This window comes from Nicotiana tabacum, chromosome 16 (genome assembly GCF_000715075.1).
Source record: "Nicotiana tabacum cultivar K326 chromosome 16, ASM71507v2, whole genome shotgun sequence".
In the NCBI taxonomy this organism is placed as follows: Eukaryota; Viridiplantae; Streptophyta; class Magnoliopsida; order Solanales; family Solanaceae; genus Nicotiana; species Nicotiana tabacum.
Genome location: NC_134095.1, coordinates 49,510,314 through 49,527,428, shown reverse-complemented (window position 1 = coordinate 49,527,428; position 17,115 = coordinate 49,510,314). Strand labels below are relative to the sequence as shown.

The window sequence follows — 17,115 nt, the reverse complement described above, 5'->3', positions numbered from 1 at the left end:
TGTAATCACACAACCTTATTATGAGCACAACCTCAAGTAAAACATTTGTATGCCTCAAATACAACAGCTCCAGATTATTTGCTTAAACTAAACAGTAGGGTGCTCTTTCTTCCAAGTAAAAGCAAACAGAGAGAGAACCATGTCCCTATCATAGAATCTTGATGCTATTGACAAAGGAAGCAAAATACAGCATTTCCAGAGCCTAATTTTTTGAGAAAACACATGGTTTGAGGATTTGCCAATCAAAACAGTTCCAGGAAAACAAAAGTAGCAAGAAAAATCCAAGCACATATGCAATGTCTAGGGTGCAACAAACAATGCTTCTAAGAAACCAAGCAGCAATCATAATATTTGGTATTCGACAAGTTCAAAATTACATCTGCAGTAAATCAAAAGCTAAAATATAAGGTGACATTTCTAGTATGCCGAAACAACCCATCTTCCAGTAGGGTCATGCTAAGCAAACTCTTGGTAAATAATCGCAAAATTCGTTGATGACCTTGGCCTGTCAATCAATTTCTTAGCCAATCCTGATAGATGTGGGGATACGCAGCTCTGTGAACAAATACAGCATTTTCTTCTCTTTGCTAAAACAACAAACTTCTGCAAAGCCACTGCATTCTTTAGTAGACACTTCGAAAGTTCGAAAAGCTTAAAAAAACCCTCTTTAGACCACTTCTTCAAACATAATGATAGGCAGTCGACAATCTTAGCATTCTTGAGATTGGGAAACACAGTGTTTGGAATCCAACTCAGCAAATTGATGTTATCTACTTCGGCGAAATAGCTTTGCTCAAGCAGGCAGGGGGGATCTTTACACTGGAACAAAGAATAAAATCAGGATCCAAAGCAGGTCTACAGCCTAATGGGAGTATTCCGCAGAAGACAAAATAAATGAATCTCAGTAGAATAATTCTCAAAACCCATGAATCTAGAACAGTTCTCAGCAAATGATTATAATAGTTAAACCTATCAGAAATACTCATGCAGTACATAAACCAGCAAAAAGAGGTTCAGTTGTCAATGATCGTTTTCCTTTCTTGAGCCCATTTACCGGATAGAAGCAACTGTGCTGACCATTTAATTTATAGTTGTACAGTGACAAAATATTCTTAATGATAATTAATGTTATATGCGCCTTCTGTTGAATGGCAGAAATCCCACATCGGTGAAGTACCAATTTTGGTTGGTACTTCACCCTATAAAAGGAGGCCTAATGTTTAGGATTTAAACACACCTCTCATTTGTCTTCTTATCTTTTTAAGGCATTTGTATCTTCTCTCTTTATTATTATTTCACTCGTATTTTTGGAGTGGAATAAAATATTGGTAGCGTCCGAGGAGTAGGCAAAATTAGCCGAACCTCGTAAATTCTGGTGTTGGTCTTATTTATTATTTGGTGGCTGTCATAATTTTTGGTATAGTAGTTGTGACTTATTCACACTATATACATTTGGCTTCCGCAACAATTGGTATCAGAGCCAAGGTACTGTCTAAGTATGCTCTGTGGTTGCAGCATAGTCTAATCTTCCACATCAGAAAAGATTTATCTTGGTAACTGAGTCAAGGTTCTGTCTGAGTATGCTCTGTGGTTGCAGCTTAGTTTGATCTTCCACACCAGAAAGAAAATAATCTTGATTTTTGTCGTCAGCTATTAAATAATATTTGTGTCAAAGATGGGAGACAATAAATAAGAAGAATCTACATCAAGTATCAACAATACGTCATCATTGGCATCTTCGCTTATGACAAGAATTGTGTCAAATGCGAAATTTGCGGAAGAAATTTTTGACGGATCAGGACATTTTGGGATGTGGCAAGGCGAGGTTCTAGATGTCCTTTTTCAACAAGGGCTAGATCTTGCCATTGAAGAAAAAAGACCAGATGTTATTGGAGAAGAAGATTGGAGAAGAAGATTGGAGAATTATCAACCGTGTTGCTTGCGGTACCATTCAATCCTACCTTGCTAGAGAGCAGAAATATCCATACACAAAGGAAACTTCTGCAAGTAAATTATGGAAAGCACTGGAGGATAAATTTTTGAAGAAAAACAGTCAAAATAAATTGTACATGAAGAAGAGACTGTTTCGCTTCACATATGTTCCTGGTACCACAATGAACGAACATATCACCCGTTTCAATAAGTTGGTCACAGATTTGCAAAATATGGATGCAACTTTTGATGATGGTGACTTGGCCTTGATGTTATTGGGGTCACTTCCTGATGAGAACGAGCATCTTGAAACTACTCTACTCCATGGGAATGACGAAATTTCTCTCAGAGAAGTTTGTTCGGCTTTGTATAGCTATGAACAAAGAAAGGGAGAAAAACAAAAGGGCGGAGAAGGAGAAGCACTGGTTGTGAGGGGTCGTCCTCAAAATCAAATGAGGATAAAGAAGGGAAGATCCAAGTCAAGATCTATACCCAGCAAAGATGAATGTGTCTTTTGTCGAGAAAAGGGGCACTGGAAGAAAGACTGTCCGAAGTTGAAGAATAAGGCCAAACATAACAATGGAAAGGCCATTATGGATTCAAATGTAGTTGATTGTGATGATTCAGACTTCTCATTAGTTACAACAGAGTCATCAACATCATCAGACGTATGGTTGATGGACTCGGCTTGTAGCTATCATATGTGTCCCAACAGGGACTGGTTCGTGAAATTTCAAGAAGGAGAATATGGAGTCATCCACACAGCGGATAACAACCCTCTTACCTCATATGGCATTGGTTCAATACGATTAAGGAACCATGATGGAATGATTAGAACATTAACAGATGTTCGATATGTACCGGATTTGAAGAAGAATCTCATCTCTGTAGGAGCCCTAGAATCAAAAGGGTTCAAAATCATTGCAGAAAATGGAGTGATGAGAGTATGCTCCGGTGCACTAGTGGTAATGAAGGCCAATCGGAAGAACAATAACATGTACCGTTATCGCGGTAGTACAGTTATTGGGACAGCGATAGTAACATCCAGTGACGAAAAAGAGATAGAAGAAACCAGGCTATGACACATGCGCTTGGGACATGCTGGAGGAAAATCCTTGAAAACTCTATCAGATCAAGGATTGTTAAAAGGAGTAAAGGCTTGCAACTTGGAGTTTTGTGAGCATTGTGTCAAAGGGAAACAAACAAGGGTTAAATTTGGTACAGCGATCCATAATACTAAAGGCATTTTGGATTATGTACACTCTGATGTTTGGGGTCCTTCCAAAACACCTTCATTGGGTGGGAAGCACTATTTTGTAACCTTTGTTGATGATTTTTCCCGAAGAGTGTGGGTGTATACAATGAAAAGCAAAGATGAAGTGTTGGGAATTTTTTCTCAAATGGAAGACGATGGTGGAGAATCAAACAGGCAGGAGGATCAAGTGTATTCGCACAGACAATGGAGGTGAATACAAAAATGGTTGTTTCAATAAGGTCTGTGAAAATGATGGCATCGTCCGACACTTCACTATTAGACATACACCACAACAGAATGGAGTGGCAGAACGTATGAACCGGACCTTGCTGGAGAAGGTACGGTGTATGTTGTCCAATGCTGGCTTAGGCAAAGAATTTTGGGTTGAGGTAATTACATATGCATGTCACCTCATTAATCGTCTACCATCTGCTGCTATTGATGGCAAAACACCATTTGAAAAATGGTATGGAAAGCGTGTTGTAGATTATGACTTTTTGCACGTGTTTGGCTCAACTGCATATTATCATGTGACAGAGTCAAAATTGGATCCAAGGGCAAAGAAGGCTATTTTTATGGGAATTACTTCTGGAGTCAAAGGATATCGCTTATGGTGTCCTATGACAAAGAAAGTAATATTCAGCAGAGATGTTACCTTTGATGAATTTGCTATGGTAAATAAGGTAACAGAAGATACCAAACAAAATGAAAGTGCTTCTAAGCAGGTGGAGTTTGAGGGAAAATTTATTTTTCCTACACAAGAAGCAGAGGAGGAAACAAATGAAGATTACCCTCTGGAAGGAGAGCCAGTAGAGGAGATTCCAACTCAGGAACCTCAACAACAACTTGAATCAATAGCAACCAGCAGGTCAAAAAGGACAATAACAACCTCAATTGTAGCTGATGATGTTCCTACCACTTATAAAGACGCAGTCCAAAGTTCAGAAGAAGATAAGTGGAGGATTGCCATGAATGATGAAATACAGTCCCTTCATCAGAATCATACATAGAGATTGGCCAATCTCCCGAAGGGAAAGAAAGCAATTGGGTGCAAATGGGTATTTGCAAAGAAGGAAGGATTTCCTAACCAAGTAGATGTTCGCTACAAAGCAAGATTGGTGGCCAAAGGATATGCTCAAAAGGAGGGAATTGATTACAATGAAGTGTTTTCTCCAGTTGTAAAACATTCCTCCATTAGAATTATGTTGGCTTTGGTAGCACAATTGGATTTGGAACTAGTTCAGATGGATGTAAAAACTGCATTTTTACATGGAAACTTGGAGGAGGAAATCTACATGACTCAGCCAGAAGGATTCAAAGTTGCTGGAAAAGAAAATATGGTGTGCAAACTTGAAAAATCGTTGTACGGATTGAAACAATCTTCTAGACAATGGTACAAGCGATTTGACGAGTTTATGTTGCGGCAAGGGTACAAGAGAAGCAAATACGATCATTGTGTGTATTTGCGCAAGCTTAAAGATGGTTCCTTTGTATATCTTCTCCTATATGTTGATGATATGTTGATAGCTTCCAAGAATTCGGAAGAAATTGATAAGTTGAAGATTCAACTGAAGAAGGAGTTCGAGATGAAGGATCTGGGTGAGGCAAAAAAAATTCTTGGCATGGAGATAATAAGAGATAGACGTTCAAAGAAACTCTGTTTATCTCAGAAAGAATATTTGAAAAGAGTACTACAACGTTTTGGCATAGATGAAAAGACTAAGCCAGTTAGTACTCCACTTGCTCCCCATTTTAAGTTAAAGTAATACTATGTCGCCAAAGGATGAAACTGAACGAGAATATATGTCAAAGGTACCATACGCAAATGTTGTTGGTAGCTTGATGTATGCAATGGTCTGTACGAGACCTGATATTTCACAAGTTGTTGGAGTTATTAGCAGATATATGCATAATCCAAGAAAGGAGCATTGGCAAGCTGTGAAGTGGATTCTACGGTATATTCATAATACTGTAGATGTTGGGTTAGTTTTTGAGCAGGAAAGCAATCAATCTGTAGTTGGATATTGTGACTCAGATTTTGCGGGTGATCTGGACAAACGAAGATCAACTACTGGTTATGTGTTTACTTTTGCAAAAGCACCAGTTAATTGGAAGTCTACTTTGCAGTCAACAGTTGCTTTGTATACAACAGAGGCAGAGTACATGGCTATTACAGAGGCTGTGAAGGATGCAATTTGGCTTCAAGGGTTGCTAAAGGAGCTTGGTGTTGAACAAAAAAATATCACAATTTTTTGTGATAGTCAAAGTGCTATTCAATTAGCGAAGAACCAAGTTTATCATGCAAGGACGAAGCACATTGATGTTCGGTATCATTTCGTACGAGAAATCATAGAAAAAGGTGGAGTCACGGTGAATAAAATTCATACTACAGAGAATCCTGCTGATATGCTGACAAAAGTGGTAACTGCGGTCAAGTTTCAACATTGTTTGGATTTGATCAACATTGTTGAAGATTGAAGATGAAGACACAACTAAAATTTTGTTATTGAGAGAAAATTGAAGATGTGAAATTTTGCCAAGGTGGAGATTTGTTGAATGGCAGAAATCCCACATCGGTGAAGTACCAATTTTGGTTGGTACTTCACCCTATAAAAGGAGGCCTAATGTTTAGGATTTAAACACACCTCTCATTTGCCTTCTTATCTTCTTAAGACATTTGTATCTTCTCTCTTTAGTATTATTTCACTCGTATTTTTGGAGTGGAATAAAATATTGGTTGTGTCCGAGGAGTAGGCAAAATTAGCCGAACCTCGTAAATTCTGGTGTTCTTTTTATTGTTGTTTTATTGTCTTATTTATTATTTGGTGGCTGTCATAATTTTTGGTATAGTAGTTGTGACTTATTCACACTATATACATTTGGCTTCCGCAACAATTGGTATCAGAGCCAAGGTTCTGTCTTAGTATGCTTTTGAAACTTCAAAAATCGAATGGACGTAGTAAAAAACATAAATCGAGAAAAATTACAACCTCATTTTTTATGTGTATGTTGAGCGACTCCAAAAGAGGAGAGGTTTGCAAAAGGCTGGCTATTCCATACAGATTATACTCTGTTACAAGCAACTTTAGAGTTAGACATTTGCATCTCAATTCTGGAAGTATCATTCCTTCGAGTTGCAACATGAACACGACCTGGTGAAATAATCCCAAATAAATTAGTAAAAGATAGGGAAAGAAGAAACAACAAAGAAAAAGTAATCCACAACAAAAGATAGTGCTATGACAAATCTACCCATCTAACCACTTTAAGGAACAACAGTGTGCAAAAGGCTAGTTTCTAAATTAAAGAAATACCAACTTCAGAAAGCAGATAGGAAGAACATAATCACAAAAGGTGAAGACAAGATCCTTCTGTATACAGTAAAAAAAATTCCTTTCAATTACAACAACAACAACAAAAAACCCAGTAGTTTCTCTTCAACAAAAAAAAAAAAAAAAAAAAAAAAACCCACCAATTCTCATGTTTAAACAGTTAATAATTGTATGATATTCTGAAGGTTCATCACTTCCTTAGGTTTAGATCCTGAAATTCTTTGCTAAATATCAAATAGAGAACAAGGCCTTTTGACATAGAAACAAACCTCTGCAATCCAACTTCCAATTCTTAGCTCAGTCGCATAACTCAACTTTTGAAAAATGTCCAGAACAAGGTTTCTGAAAACATGATGATGATCGCGGCAACTTTCTTCCTCAATATCATCTTCCTCCCAGTCGTCAGTGATACAGCTAATGCTAAAAGTGAGGTTTGCAGTAACCAAAGAGGAAACATTTACTAGCCTACACTTGAGATATCCAAGATCTCATGAAATCTCCAAATGTTGAATGTGTGGGGCAATAATTTCCAAAGAATCATATCCTCCGACATGAGGCCTAAAATAGTCCGTCAACGTTAGTCTCTTTAACTTTAACGAAGTAATTTCAAGACGACGAAATCCCCAAAAGAAAGACAACTCCAGAGCTTCCAAAGCGGGACAACCTGACAGTAATTTCACAATATCGTCATCATCTAACCCTATTAAGTCCAACTTTAAGCTCTTTAGAGAGTTCCAAGTTATGACCAGTCCTTTATCAAACACCCAACTGCTTAACTCCAATGTAATCATTGATGAACAAGAGTAGATAGATAGAGGCAATTCATAAGAGACACCTTCATGAAGTGAATACAATACAACATCTTCCACTTTGTTTTCCACAGCATAATTGAGCCATTGGCTGATTTTCGAATCAAGGTCCCAACCAGTTTGAGTTAAATTGAGTTGGAATTTTTTGATTTTGGAACAAGTGGAATGAGTCAAAACGTGGTCCACAAAGGATATGAAGTTTTCGGCTTTGTTGTAATTTCTAGTAAAGAAAAAAGGAAGTTATAAATTGAATACCAGAGATAACGCCACCTTTTAGAGAGAAGACATGATGTGACGGCGTCTTTGGTGGGCAAAAGAGAGAGAATTTGTACCAAGAGTGCGTCCGGCAACTGACTGATATAGTCGTCTAGGGTTTCTTCAACTCCACTGACTCCATTCCTTGACATTGAATCTCTTAAATTACTACAACCATTTTTGCTGGAACGGCGCGAAGCCATTTTTTGTCTTCGGAGGAGGGGCTGGGGTAGCGGTTTTGGAAGGGGCCTTTTGGGGAAGCATCAAAAATTCTGAGGATCACTAATTTTTTCAATCATAATACTGAAAAGATGCTCCGTCAAAATTTATGACAAAAATTATGTCAAGTATTTTTCTAAATGTCCTAAATTAATATTTTGAATTTAAAAGAAAAATATTTTACTACACGAAAATTTTTCAAGTCGTTCTGAATTATACACTTTTTCCTGAGTTATCAACTCTCCAATATATATACTTACCCTAATACATAATTGTTGAGTCAAAAGTCAAATATTTAACAGGTCAAGATAAGAACATGAATCATCGGAAATACAAAGAATACCGAAAGAATTATAGGAATAAGGGAACTTAGGCTTACACTATTCACATTTTATACGATGTAAGTTCAGACTTTAGAGCGTAAAAGATTAACAAGATCAATCTGCATAGATAGCTGGATAACCTTATAAAAAAAAATACAAAGTTATCAAGAGTATCTACCAACCGTCTATGCTCCAATTAAAACCAATTAAAAGTCTAAAATTATAAGATTGTAACGCTATGATACATTTGCTATTATCCTTGAACTATACTCCAAAGTTTGCAAAAAATTTGGTCTAAAAGCACTACAAAATTCGCATAATATCCAAGCATTTACACTTCAATAATATTAATCAAGTAACCAACCATGCAAGTTCTCACCTCATTTGTCGGGTTGGTCATGTAGTTTTGTAGGATAAAATTTTATATCTTCATAATTTCTTTATCTTTACTTGCAATCATTTACCATATTAGATAATCTAACTAAAAGTTATTCTTTAGAGCATATTTAGGAGTTTGTGTTGTATCTCTATTATATTAAAAGGAGAGTAGTATGCATTGTGATTAAGCTAAGTGGCAAGCTAAAATGAAGTCACTTGGCAATTTTAGAACAACATTAATAATTAAAAATTATATATAGAAACATAATTAATGGAGGTAGTTTAATGAATCTTATACATAATCTAAATAGATCTAGACAAATCTAAACTATAAATTTATATGTATATTTGTATCAATATCTATATCTATATCTATATTTATATCTATATATTGATCTACTCATAGATTTTCTTCTATGTTAGCCAGAAATATGGAGGTGAAAAATTAATTAAAAACTATAATAGAAAAAAAAAAAAAATAATATATATATAAAGACGTAAATTGAGATAACCTATGACTATTTATACTTTGGAGTAAGTTAAAATATAAAATAAAACTAAAAATTACTTAAGACATTAAAGATTTATTGAGTTTAAAAACTAAATAAATTCAAGCCGCAAAATAAAATCTTACATAAAGTATACAAACTAATTATAAGGTAAGAGAAAATTAAATAATCAGCAAATGATATTTTAATAACAAGAAAAATAAATTCATATTAATATTGATAAATCATGCAAATGAATATTTTATACGTAAATATTATTACAATATTTAGATATAATGTGTTCAAACAATTAAGAAAATATTTTTTTATGATTAATATTTGAATTGAGTTTAGTTAGTTTAAGTTTGAAAGCATACCATAATTTTTTTAAAATATGGTCCAATTAAGAAAATAGAATGTATCATGACCCGGATTTCCCACCATCGAGTGTCGTGATGGCGCCTACTATCGGAGCTAGGCAAGCCAAATATTTAAAACACCTTTCCTACTTTCTTTCAAACAATATAATAAACGAGACAAAATCTAAGCGGAAGACTTTAAATCTAAAGCAACTGAAAACCAAAAGTGCGGAAGTTTAATACATATTACTACCCAAGGTTTGGTGTCACTAGCTCACGGACTACTACAGAATACTACAAACAATGTCTGAAAAGGAAATACATCATGTTTGTCTGATACAAGATGAACAAACGGAAAAAAACATGGAAAGGGACTTCGGCCTGCGAACGCCAGCTAGGCTACCTCGAGAGTCCCTGGACTGAAGATAGCTCCCAGAAGTCCTACTGCTGCGGTACGTAAGCTGCTCCCTGATCTGTGCACCAAAAATGCACAGAGTGTAGCATCAGCACAACCGACCCCATGTGCTGGTAAGTGCCTGGCCTAACCCCGGCGAAGTAGTGACGAGGCTAGACAGTACCTACCACAATTAACCTGTACAGATATATATACAACAAGTGCAAGAAAACAATAACAAGATAATACCAAGTAAAACTGGGAGGGGACATGCTATCGGGGAGTAACAGATAAAAATGTAATATCGAAAATAAATAGAAGAAACTCCGGTTTCCATGATATATATATATATATAGTAGACGGCGTGCCACACGATCCCATAATATCATATATAAGTGGAGGGTGTGCCACACGATCCCATAATATCATATATAAGTGGACGGCGTGCCACACGATCCCATAATATCATATATAAGTGGACGACATGCCACACGATCCCATAATATCATATATAAGTGGACGGCGTGCCACACGATCCCATAATATCATATATAAGTGGACGGCGTGCCACACGATCCCATAATATTATATATAAGTGGACGGCGTGCCACACGATCCCATAATATCATATATAAGTGGACGGCGTGCCACACGATCCCATATTATAGTTCATAATATCTGACTTCATATAGTAGACCCCTTCAGGGGAGAATAACAACTCAATACCTTTAACCCGGCAAGGGTACATCTAACAGCCCAAAACATCCCGACAAGGGAGAATATATATATCAGTCTACACATCCCGGCAAGGGAGTATTCACAACACATTCTCCTTTTAAATCATTCTTCCTCAACCGTTCACATTATATGAAACTTATCAAATAAAAAAGGAGCTTGTGTCACATTATTCGAATTAAAAGCAATCCAAGACTCACGGTCATGCTAGACTCTGGTGCATAGATAACCGTCACCATGCCTATACACCGTACTCCACATTAGCAAGTAGCAAATATCATCCTAATCCTATTCCCTCAAGCCAAAGTTAGAACAAACACTTACCTCAAATGCTCCAAACTCAACTCACGCTTCTAGTATAGCTTTACCTCTTGATTCCACCACCAATCCGCTCGGATCTAGTCATAAGTTACTTAATCACATTAATAATTACTAAATGAATCATCCCCAAAAAGGTCAAAAATACCCCTAGACCCACGTGGTCGAAACTCGAGGTTCGGACCAAAATCCGGGTACCCATTCCCCCATGAATCCCAATAGATGATTTATTTTTAAATCGGACCCCAAATTGAGGTCCAACTTCTCAATTTGTAGAAAACCTAGGTTCTACCCAAAACACCCAATTTTCCCCATGAAAATCTTTGATTTGAAGTTGAAATTATGTTAAAAGATGTTAAGGAATAAAGAAATTAAGTTAGAAATCACTTACCAATCGTTTTGGAGAAAAAAAAAGTTGTTTGGAAAATCGCCTCTTAGGTTTTGGGTTTTTGAAAAGTGAAAAATGACTGAGATTTTCCGAACTTGTATACCTTTCTGAGGACCTGACGCGGACCGCACAAAAATGTGTTGCGGCCGCGCCGAGTGGAAGAAAAGTGGGGCTTCTCTGAACCCTTCCAGCGCGGACCGCACTGTTTTGGTGCGCGGCCGCGCTGGCTAACCTGAAACCCTAGCCCTGAGACTCAGCCACGCGGACCGCACAAAAATGCATCGCGGCCGCGCGGCTCCAGCGCGGACCGCGCGGAAATGACCGCGGCCGCGCTGGTGTCTGCAACACATGAACCTGCATTTTCTTAAGTCCAAGACCTCCTGGGCCCCATTCAAAACTCACCCGAGCCCTCGGGGCTCCAAACCAAACATGCACACAACCTTAAAAACATCTTACGGACTTACTTGTGCGATCAAATCGCCAAAGTAACATCATATACATAGGATCAAGCCTCAAACACATGATTTTCTTTCTTTCATAACTCAAACTCTCCATTTTTAGTCTGAAACACGTCATATGACGTCCGTTTTTAGCCAAACTTTACAGATAGTGCTTAACACATATTTAAGACTTGTACCGGGCGTCGGAACCAAAATACGATCCCGATACCTATATTTTCTAACTCCTTTTCATTTCAAATTTTCTTATCAAATTTCAGAAAAACAATTTCTTTCAAAAATTCATTTCTCGGGCTTGGGACCTCAGAATTTGATTCCGGGCACACGCCCAAGTCCCATGTTTTTCTACGAACCCTCCGGGACCGTCGAATCACAGGTCCGGGTCCGTTTACCCAAAATGTTGACCGAAGTCAACATTATGCATATTAATACCAAAATTCATCAAATGTTTCACATAATTCACATATTCTAACATAAAAACTTTCCGGCTACGCGCCCGAACTGCGCACGCCAATCGAGGCAACTAAAAGCGAGGTTTTCAAGGCCTCGGGAGCACGGAACAAGGAAGAATTACGGTGATGACCCCTTGGGTCGTCACATTCTCCACCTCTAAAACAACCGTTCGTCCTCGAACGGACAAAAGAAAGAAGTACCTGAGTCGGGAAATAAATGAGGATAACGGCTCCGCATATCGGACTCGGACTCCCAGGTCGATGCCTCAGGAGGCTGACCTCTCCACTGAACACGCACCGAAGGAAAACTCTTCGACCTCAACTGTCGAACCTGCCGGTCTAGAATAGCCACCGGCTCCTCCTCATATGACAGATCCTTGTCCAATTGGACAGTGCTGAAATCTAACACGTGCGATGGATCTCCGCGATACTTCCGGAGCATAGATACATGAAACACGGGATGCACAGCTGACAAGCTAGGTGGCAAGGCAAGTCTATAAGCCACCTCTCCCACACGATCAAGAATCTCAAATGGACCGATGAACCTAGGGCTGAGCTTGCCCTTCTTCCCAAATCTCATCACGCCCTTCATAGGCGATACACGGAGCAATACCCGCTCACCAACCATGAAGGCAACATCTCTGAACTTGCGGTCTGCGTAACTCTTCTGTCTGGACTGAGCTGTACGAAGTCTATCCTGAATAATCCTGACCTTGTCCAAGGCTTCCTGAACCAGATCCGTACCCAATAATCGAGCCTCTCCCGGCTCAAACCATCCAACTGGAGACCAACATCGCCTACCATACAACGCCTCGTACGGAGCCATCTGAATGCTGGACTGGTAGCTGTTGTTGTAGGCAAACTCTGCTAAAGGCAAAAACTGGTCCCACGAGCCTCCAAAATCAATGACACAGGCTCGGAGCATGTCCTCAAGAACCTGAATAGTCCTCTCGGACTGACCGTCCGTCTGGGGATGGAATGTTGTACTCAACTCAACCTGGGTGCCCAACTCTCACTGAACCGCTCTCCAAAAATGCGAGGTAAACTGCGTACCCCGATCTGAAATGATAGATAGCGGCACCCCATGAAGGCGAACAATCTCCCTGATATAAATCTCGGCTAACCTTTCGGACGAATAGGTGGCTGCAACAGGAACAAAATGCGCTGACTTGGTCAGCCTATCAACAATGACCCAAACTGCATCAAACTTTTTCCGAGTCATCGGAAGTCCAGTAACGAAATCCATCGTAATCCTCTCCCACTTCCACTTGGGAAGTGCAATCCTCTGAAATAGACCACCGTGTCTTTGATGCTCGTACTTAACCTACTGACAATTCAAACACCGAGCCACGTGCGCAACGATGTCTTTCTTCATATTACGCCACCAATAGTGCTGCCTCAGATCCTGATACATCTTCTCGGCGCCCGGGTGAATAGAATACCGAGAATTGTGGGCCTCCGCTAAGATCAACTCTCGAATCCCATCAACATTGGGCACACAAACTCGCCCCTGCAATCTCAATACACCATCATCATCTAAGGTTACTTTCTTGGCACCTCCACGCTGCAACGTGTCCCTTAAGACACACAAATGGGGATCCTCAAACTGCCGCTCACGGATACGCTCTAATAGTGAGGAACGAGCAACCGTGCAAGCTAACACTTTGCTAGGCTCAGAAATATCCAACCTCACAAGACGATTGGCCAAGGCCTGAACATCCAAAGCAAGCGATCTCTGGCTGACTGGAATATAAGCAAGACTACCCATGCTGGAAGACTTCTTGCTCAATGCATCGGCCACCACATTGGCCTTCCCTGGGTGGTGTAAGATAGTAACATCATAATCCTTTAGCAACTCTAACCAACTCCTCTGCCTCAAATTCAACTCTTTCTGCTTGAACAGATACTGAAGACTCTTATGATCAGTGTAAACCTCACACGTCACGCCATATAAGTAATGCCTCCAGATCTTCAAGGCATGAACAATGGCTGCCAACTCGAGATCATGAACCGGATAATTCTTCTCGTGGATCTTCAACTGCCTCGAAGCATAAGCAATGACATTGCCTTCCTGCATCAACACTGCACCAAGCCCAATACGAGACGCATCACAATAGACCATATATGGCCCTGAACCTGTGGGCAAAACCAATACTGGTGCCGTAGTCAAAGCCGTCTTGAGCTTCTGAAAGCTCGCCTCACACTCGTCTGACCACCTGAACTGGACACCCTTCTAGGTCAATCTGGTCATAGGGGCTGCAATGGATGAAAACCCCTCTACGAACCGACGGTAGTAACCTGCTAACCCCAGGAAACTCCGAATATCCGTAGCTGAAGCTGGTTGAGGCCAGTTCTTGACTGCCTCTATCTTCTTCGAGTCTACTTGAATACCTGCTGCTGATACGACATGACCCAGGAATGCGACCGAACTCAACCAAAACTCGCACTTTGAGAACTTAGAATACAACTGACTATCCTTTAGGGTCTGAAGGACCACTCTGAGGTGCTGCTCATGCTCCTTCTGACTGCGGGAGTATATAAGAATATCGTCAATGAAAACTATCACGAACAAGTCCAAATAAGGTCTGAACACTCGGTTCATCAACTTCATGAACGCTGCTGGGGCATTAGTCAATCCAAATGACATGACCAAAAACTCATAGTGCCCATACCGAGTGCGAAATGCTGTCTTAGGGACATCAGACGCCCTAATCCTCAGCTGGTGGTAGCCAGATCTCAAATCTATCTTTGAAAACACCCTCGCACCCTGAAGCTGGTCGAATAAATCGTCGATCCTCGACAGTGGATACTTATTCTTAATTGTAACCTTGTTCAATTGCCGGTAATCGATGCACATTCTCATCGAACCATCCTTTTTCTTAACAAACAACACCGGCGCGCCCTAAGGCGAAACACTGGATCTAATGAAACCTTTCTCAAGCAAGTCCTGCAGTTGTTCCTTTAACTCTTTCAACTCCGGCGGAGCCATACGATATGGCGGGATAGAAATGGGCTGAGTGCTCGGGGCCAAATTAATACAAAAGTCGATATCCCTGTCGGGCGGCATACCCGGCAAGTCTGAAGGGAAAACCTCAGGAAACTCCCGAACAACGGGCACAGAATCAATAGAAGGGGCCTCCGCGCTAGAATCGCGAACATACGCCAAGTAGGCCAAATATCCCTTCTCGACCATACGCCGAGCTTTCACATACGAGATAAACGGGGTAAATCTGCGGGTACAAAATGGGGTATCCCTTCTCGGTCATTGTACACCGCGGGTACAATGACCAGAAGTCCCTCTCCATTCTAAACGGGGTAAATCTGGTAAGGCTAAGGTCACGGTCTTGGCATGGCAATCCAAGATAGCATGGTACAGGGATAACCAATCCATCCCCAATATAACATCAAAGTCGACCATGTCCAAAAGCAACAAATCAACACGGGTCTCAAGACCCCCAAACACTACGATACAAGAACGATGAACTTGGTCGACCACAATAGAATCACCCACCAGTGTTGACACATAAACAAGAATACTCAACGAGTCACTAGGCATAACCAAATAGGGTGCAAAATAGGACGACACATATGAATATGTAGATCCGGGATCAAATAGCACAGAAGCATCCCTATCACAGACCAGAATAGTACCGGTAATCACAGCATCTGATGACTCAGCCTCTGGCCTGGTTGGCAAAGCATAACAACGGGGCTGGGCCCCACCTCCCTGAATCATATCCCTGGGACGATCTGCTGCTGGTTGACCCCTACCTCTAGCGGTCTGAGCTCCACCTCTAAAACCTCTACCTCCACCTCTATGTCCTCTACCCCCGCCTCTAGCTGGCTGGGCAGGCTGTGGGGCAACTGGTGCCTGGATCATCGGGCGAGAACCCTGCTGCTGCGAGCTGCTGGAAACTCGAGGGCAATATCTGGCAATGTGACTCACATCGCCGCAAGTATAATAAGCCCTCGGCTGCTGAGAATAACGAAGTGGTGGTGCACTGATAGGTGCTGATGGTGAACTGAAGAGCTGCTGGTCAGAATACTGTGGCTGAGAACCACGACCACCTGGTGTACCATGAGAAGCTTGGAGAGCTGACTGAAAAGGCCTCAAAGGATGGCCTCTACCATAAGAGTCCCTACCTCCAGACGAGGTACCACTGAATCTACCAGAATAACGGGGCCTCTTATCAGACCCATGACCACCTCCCTGAGCAAGTGCATCTCTATCCGGCGGGCACCATCTGCTGCCTCTTGAAATGAAATCTCACTACCGGCACTCATGGCCATCTGAACACGGATCGGCTGGGCCAACCCATCAATAAACCTCCGCACCCTCTCCTTATCGGTGGGGAGTATCACAATGGCATGACGAGCAAGATCAATGAACCGGGTCTCATACTGGGTGACCGTCATAGGACCCTGCTGGAGACGCTCAAACTGCCTGCGAAGAGCATCTCGCTGAGTAACTGGGAGAAACTTCCCCAGAAATAACTCTGAAAACTGATCCCAGGTCAATGATGGCGACCCTGCTGGCCTGGCTAAACAGAAATCCCTCCACCAAGTCTTGGCGGATCCTGCCAGGCAAAAAGTGGCGAAGTCGACCCCATTGGTCTCTACAATGCCCATAGTCCGTAGAACCTCATGACAGCTGAATATGAAATCCTGAGCATCCTCTGAGGGAGTGCCACTATATGTAGTAGTGAAGAGCTTGGTGAAACGATCAAGCCTCCACAAAGCATCCGCGGACATAGCCGCACCATCACTGGACTGAGCCGCAATACCTGGCTGGGCTGCCACAGCTGGCTGAACTGCTGGAACCTGAGCCTGAGGAGCTACCGGCTCTGGAGTACGAGTATCGGGAGTCTGAACTCCTCCCCAGCCTGAGATGTGGCTAGAGCTGCGGGAAGCAAACCCGCTCTAGAAATGCCCTCCATAAAGCCTACCAGTCGGACCAAAGCGTCCTAAAGCACTAGAGTGGCTATGAAACCCTCTGGGACCTGAGCTGGGCCCACTGGAA

The 17,115-nt window shown here is 41.0% G+C and overlaps 1 protein-coding gene across 1 annotated transcript; it reads right to left on the bottom strand.

The window, feature by feature from the left end:
- Positions 1–301: 301 nt before the first annotated feature.
- Positions 302–7,786, bottom strand: LOC107829546 (F-box/LRR-repeat protein At3g03360-like). The gene is made up of 5 exons (XM_075232081.1): positions 7,584–7,786; positions 7,184–7,419; positions 6,789–7,006; positions 6,178–6,339; positions 302–819 (listed from the first exon to the last, which is right to left on the bottom strand). The coding sequence occupies exons 1-5, from the start codon at positions 7,784–7,786 to the stop codon at positions 457–459; spliced, it is 1,182 nt and encodes a 393-aa protein (XP_075088182.1). The 3' UTR covers positions 302–456.
- Between the last annotated feature and the right edge of the window lie 9,329 nt (positions 7,787–17,115).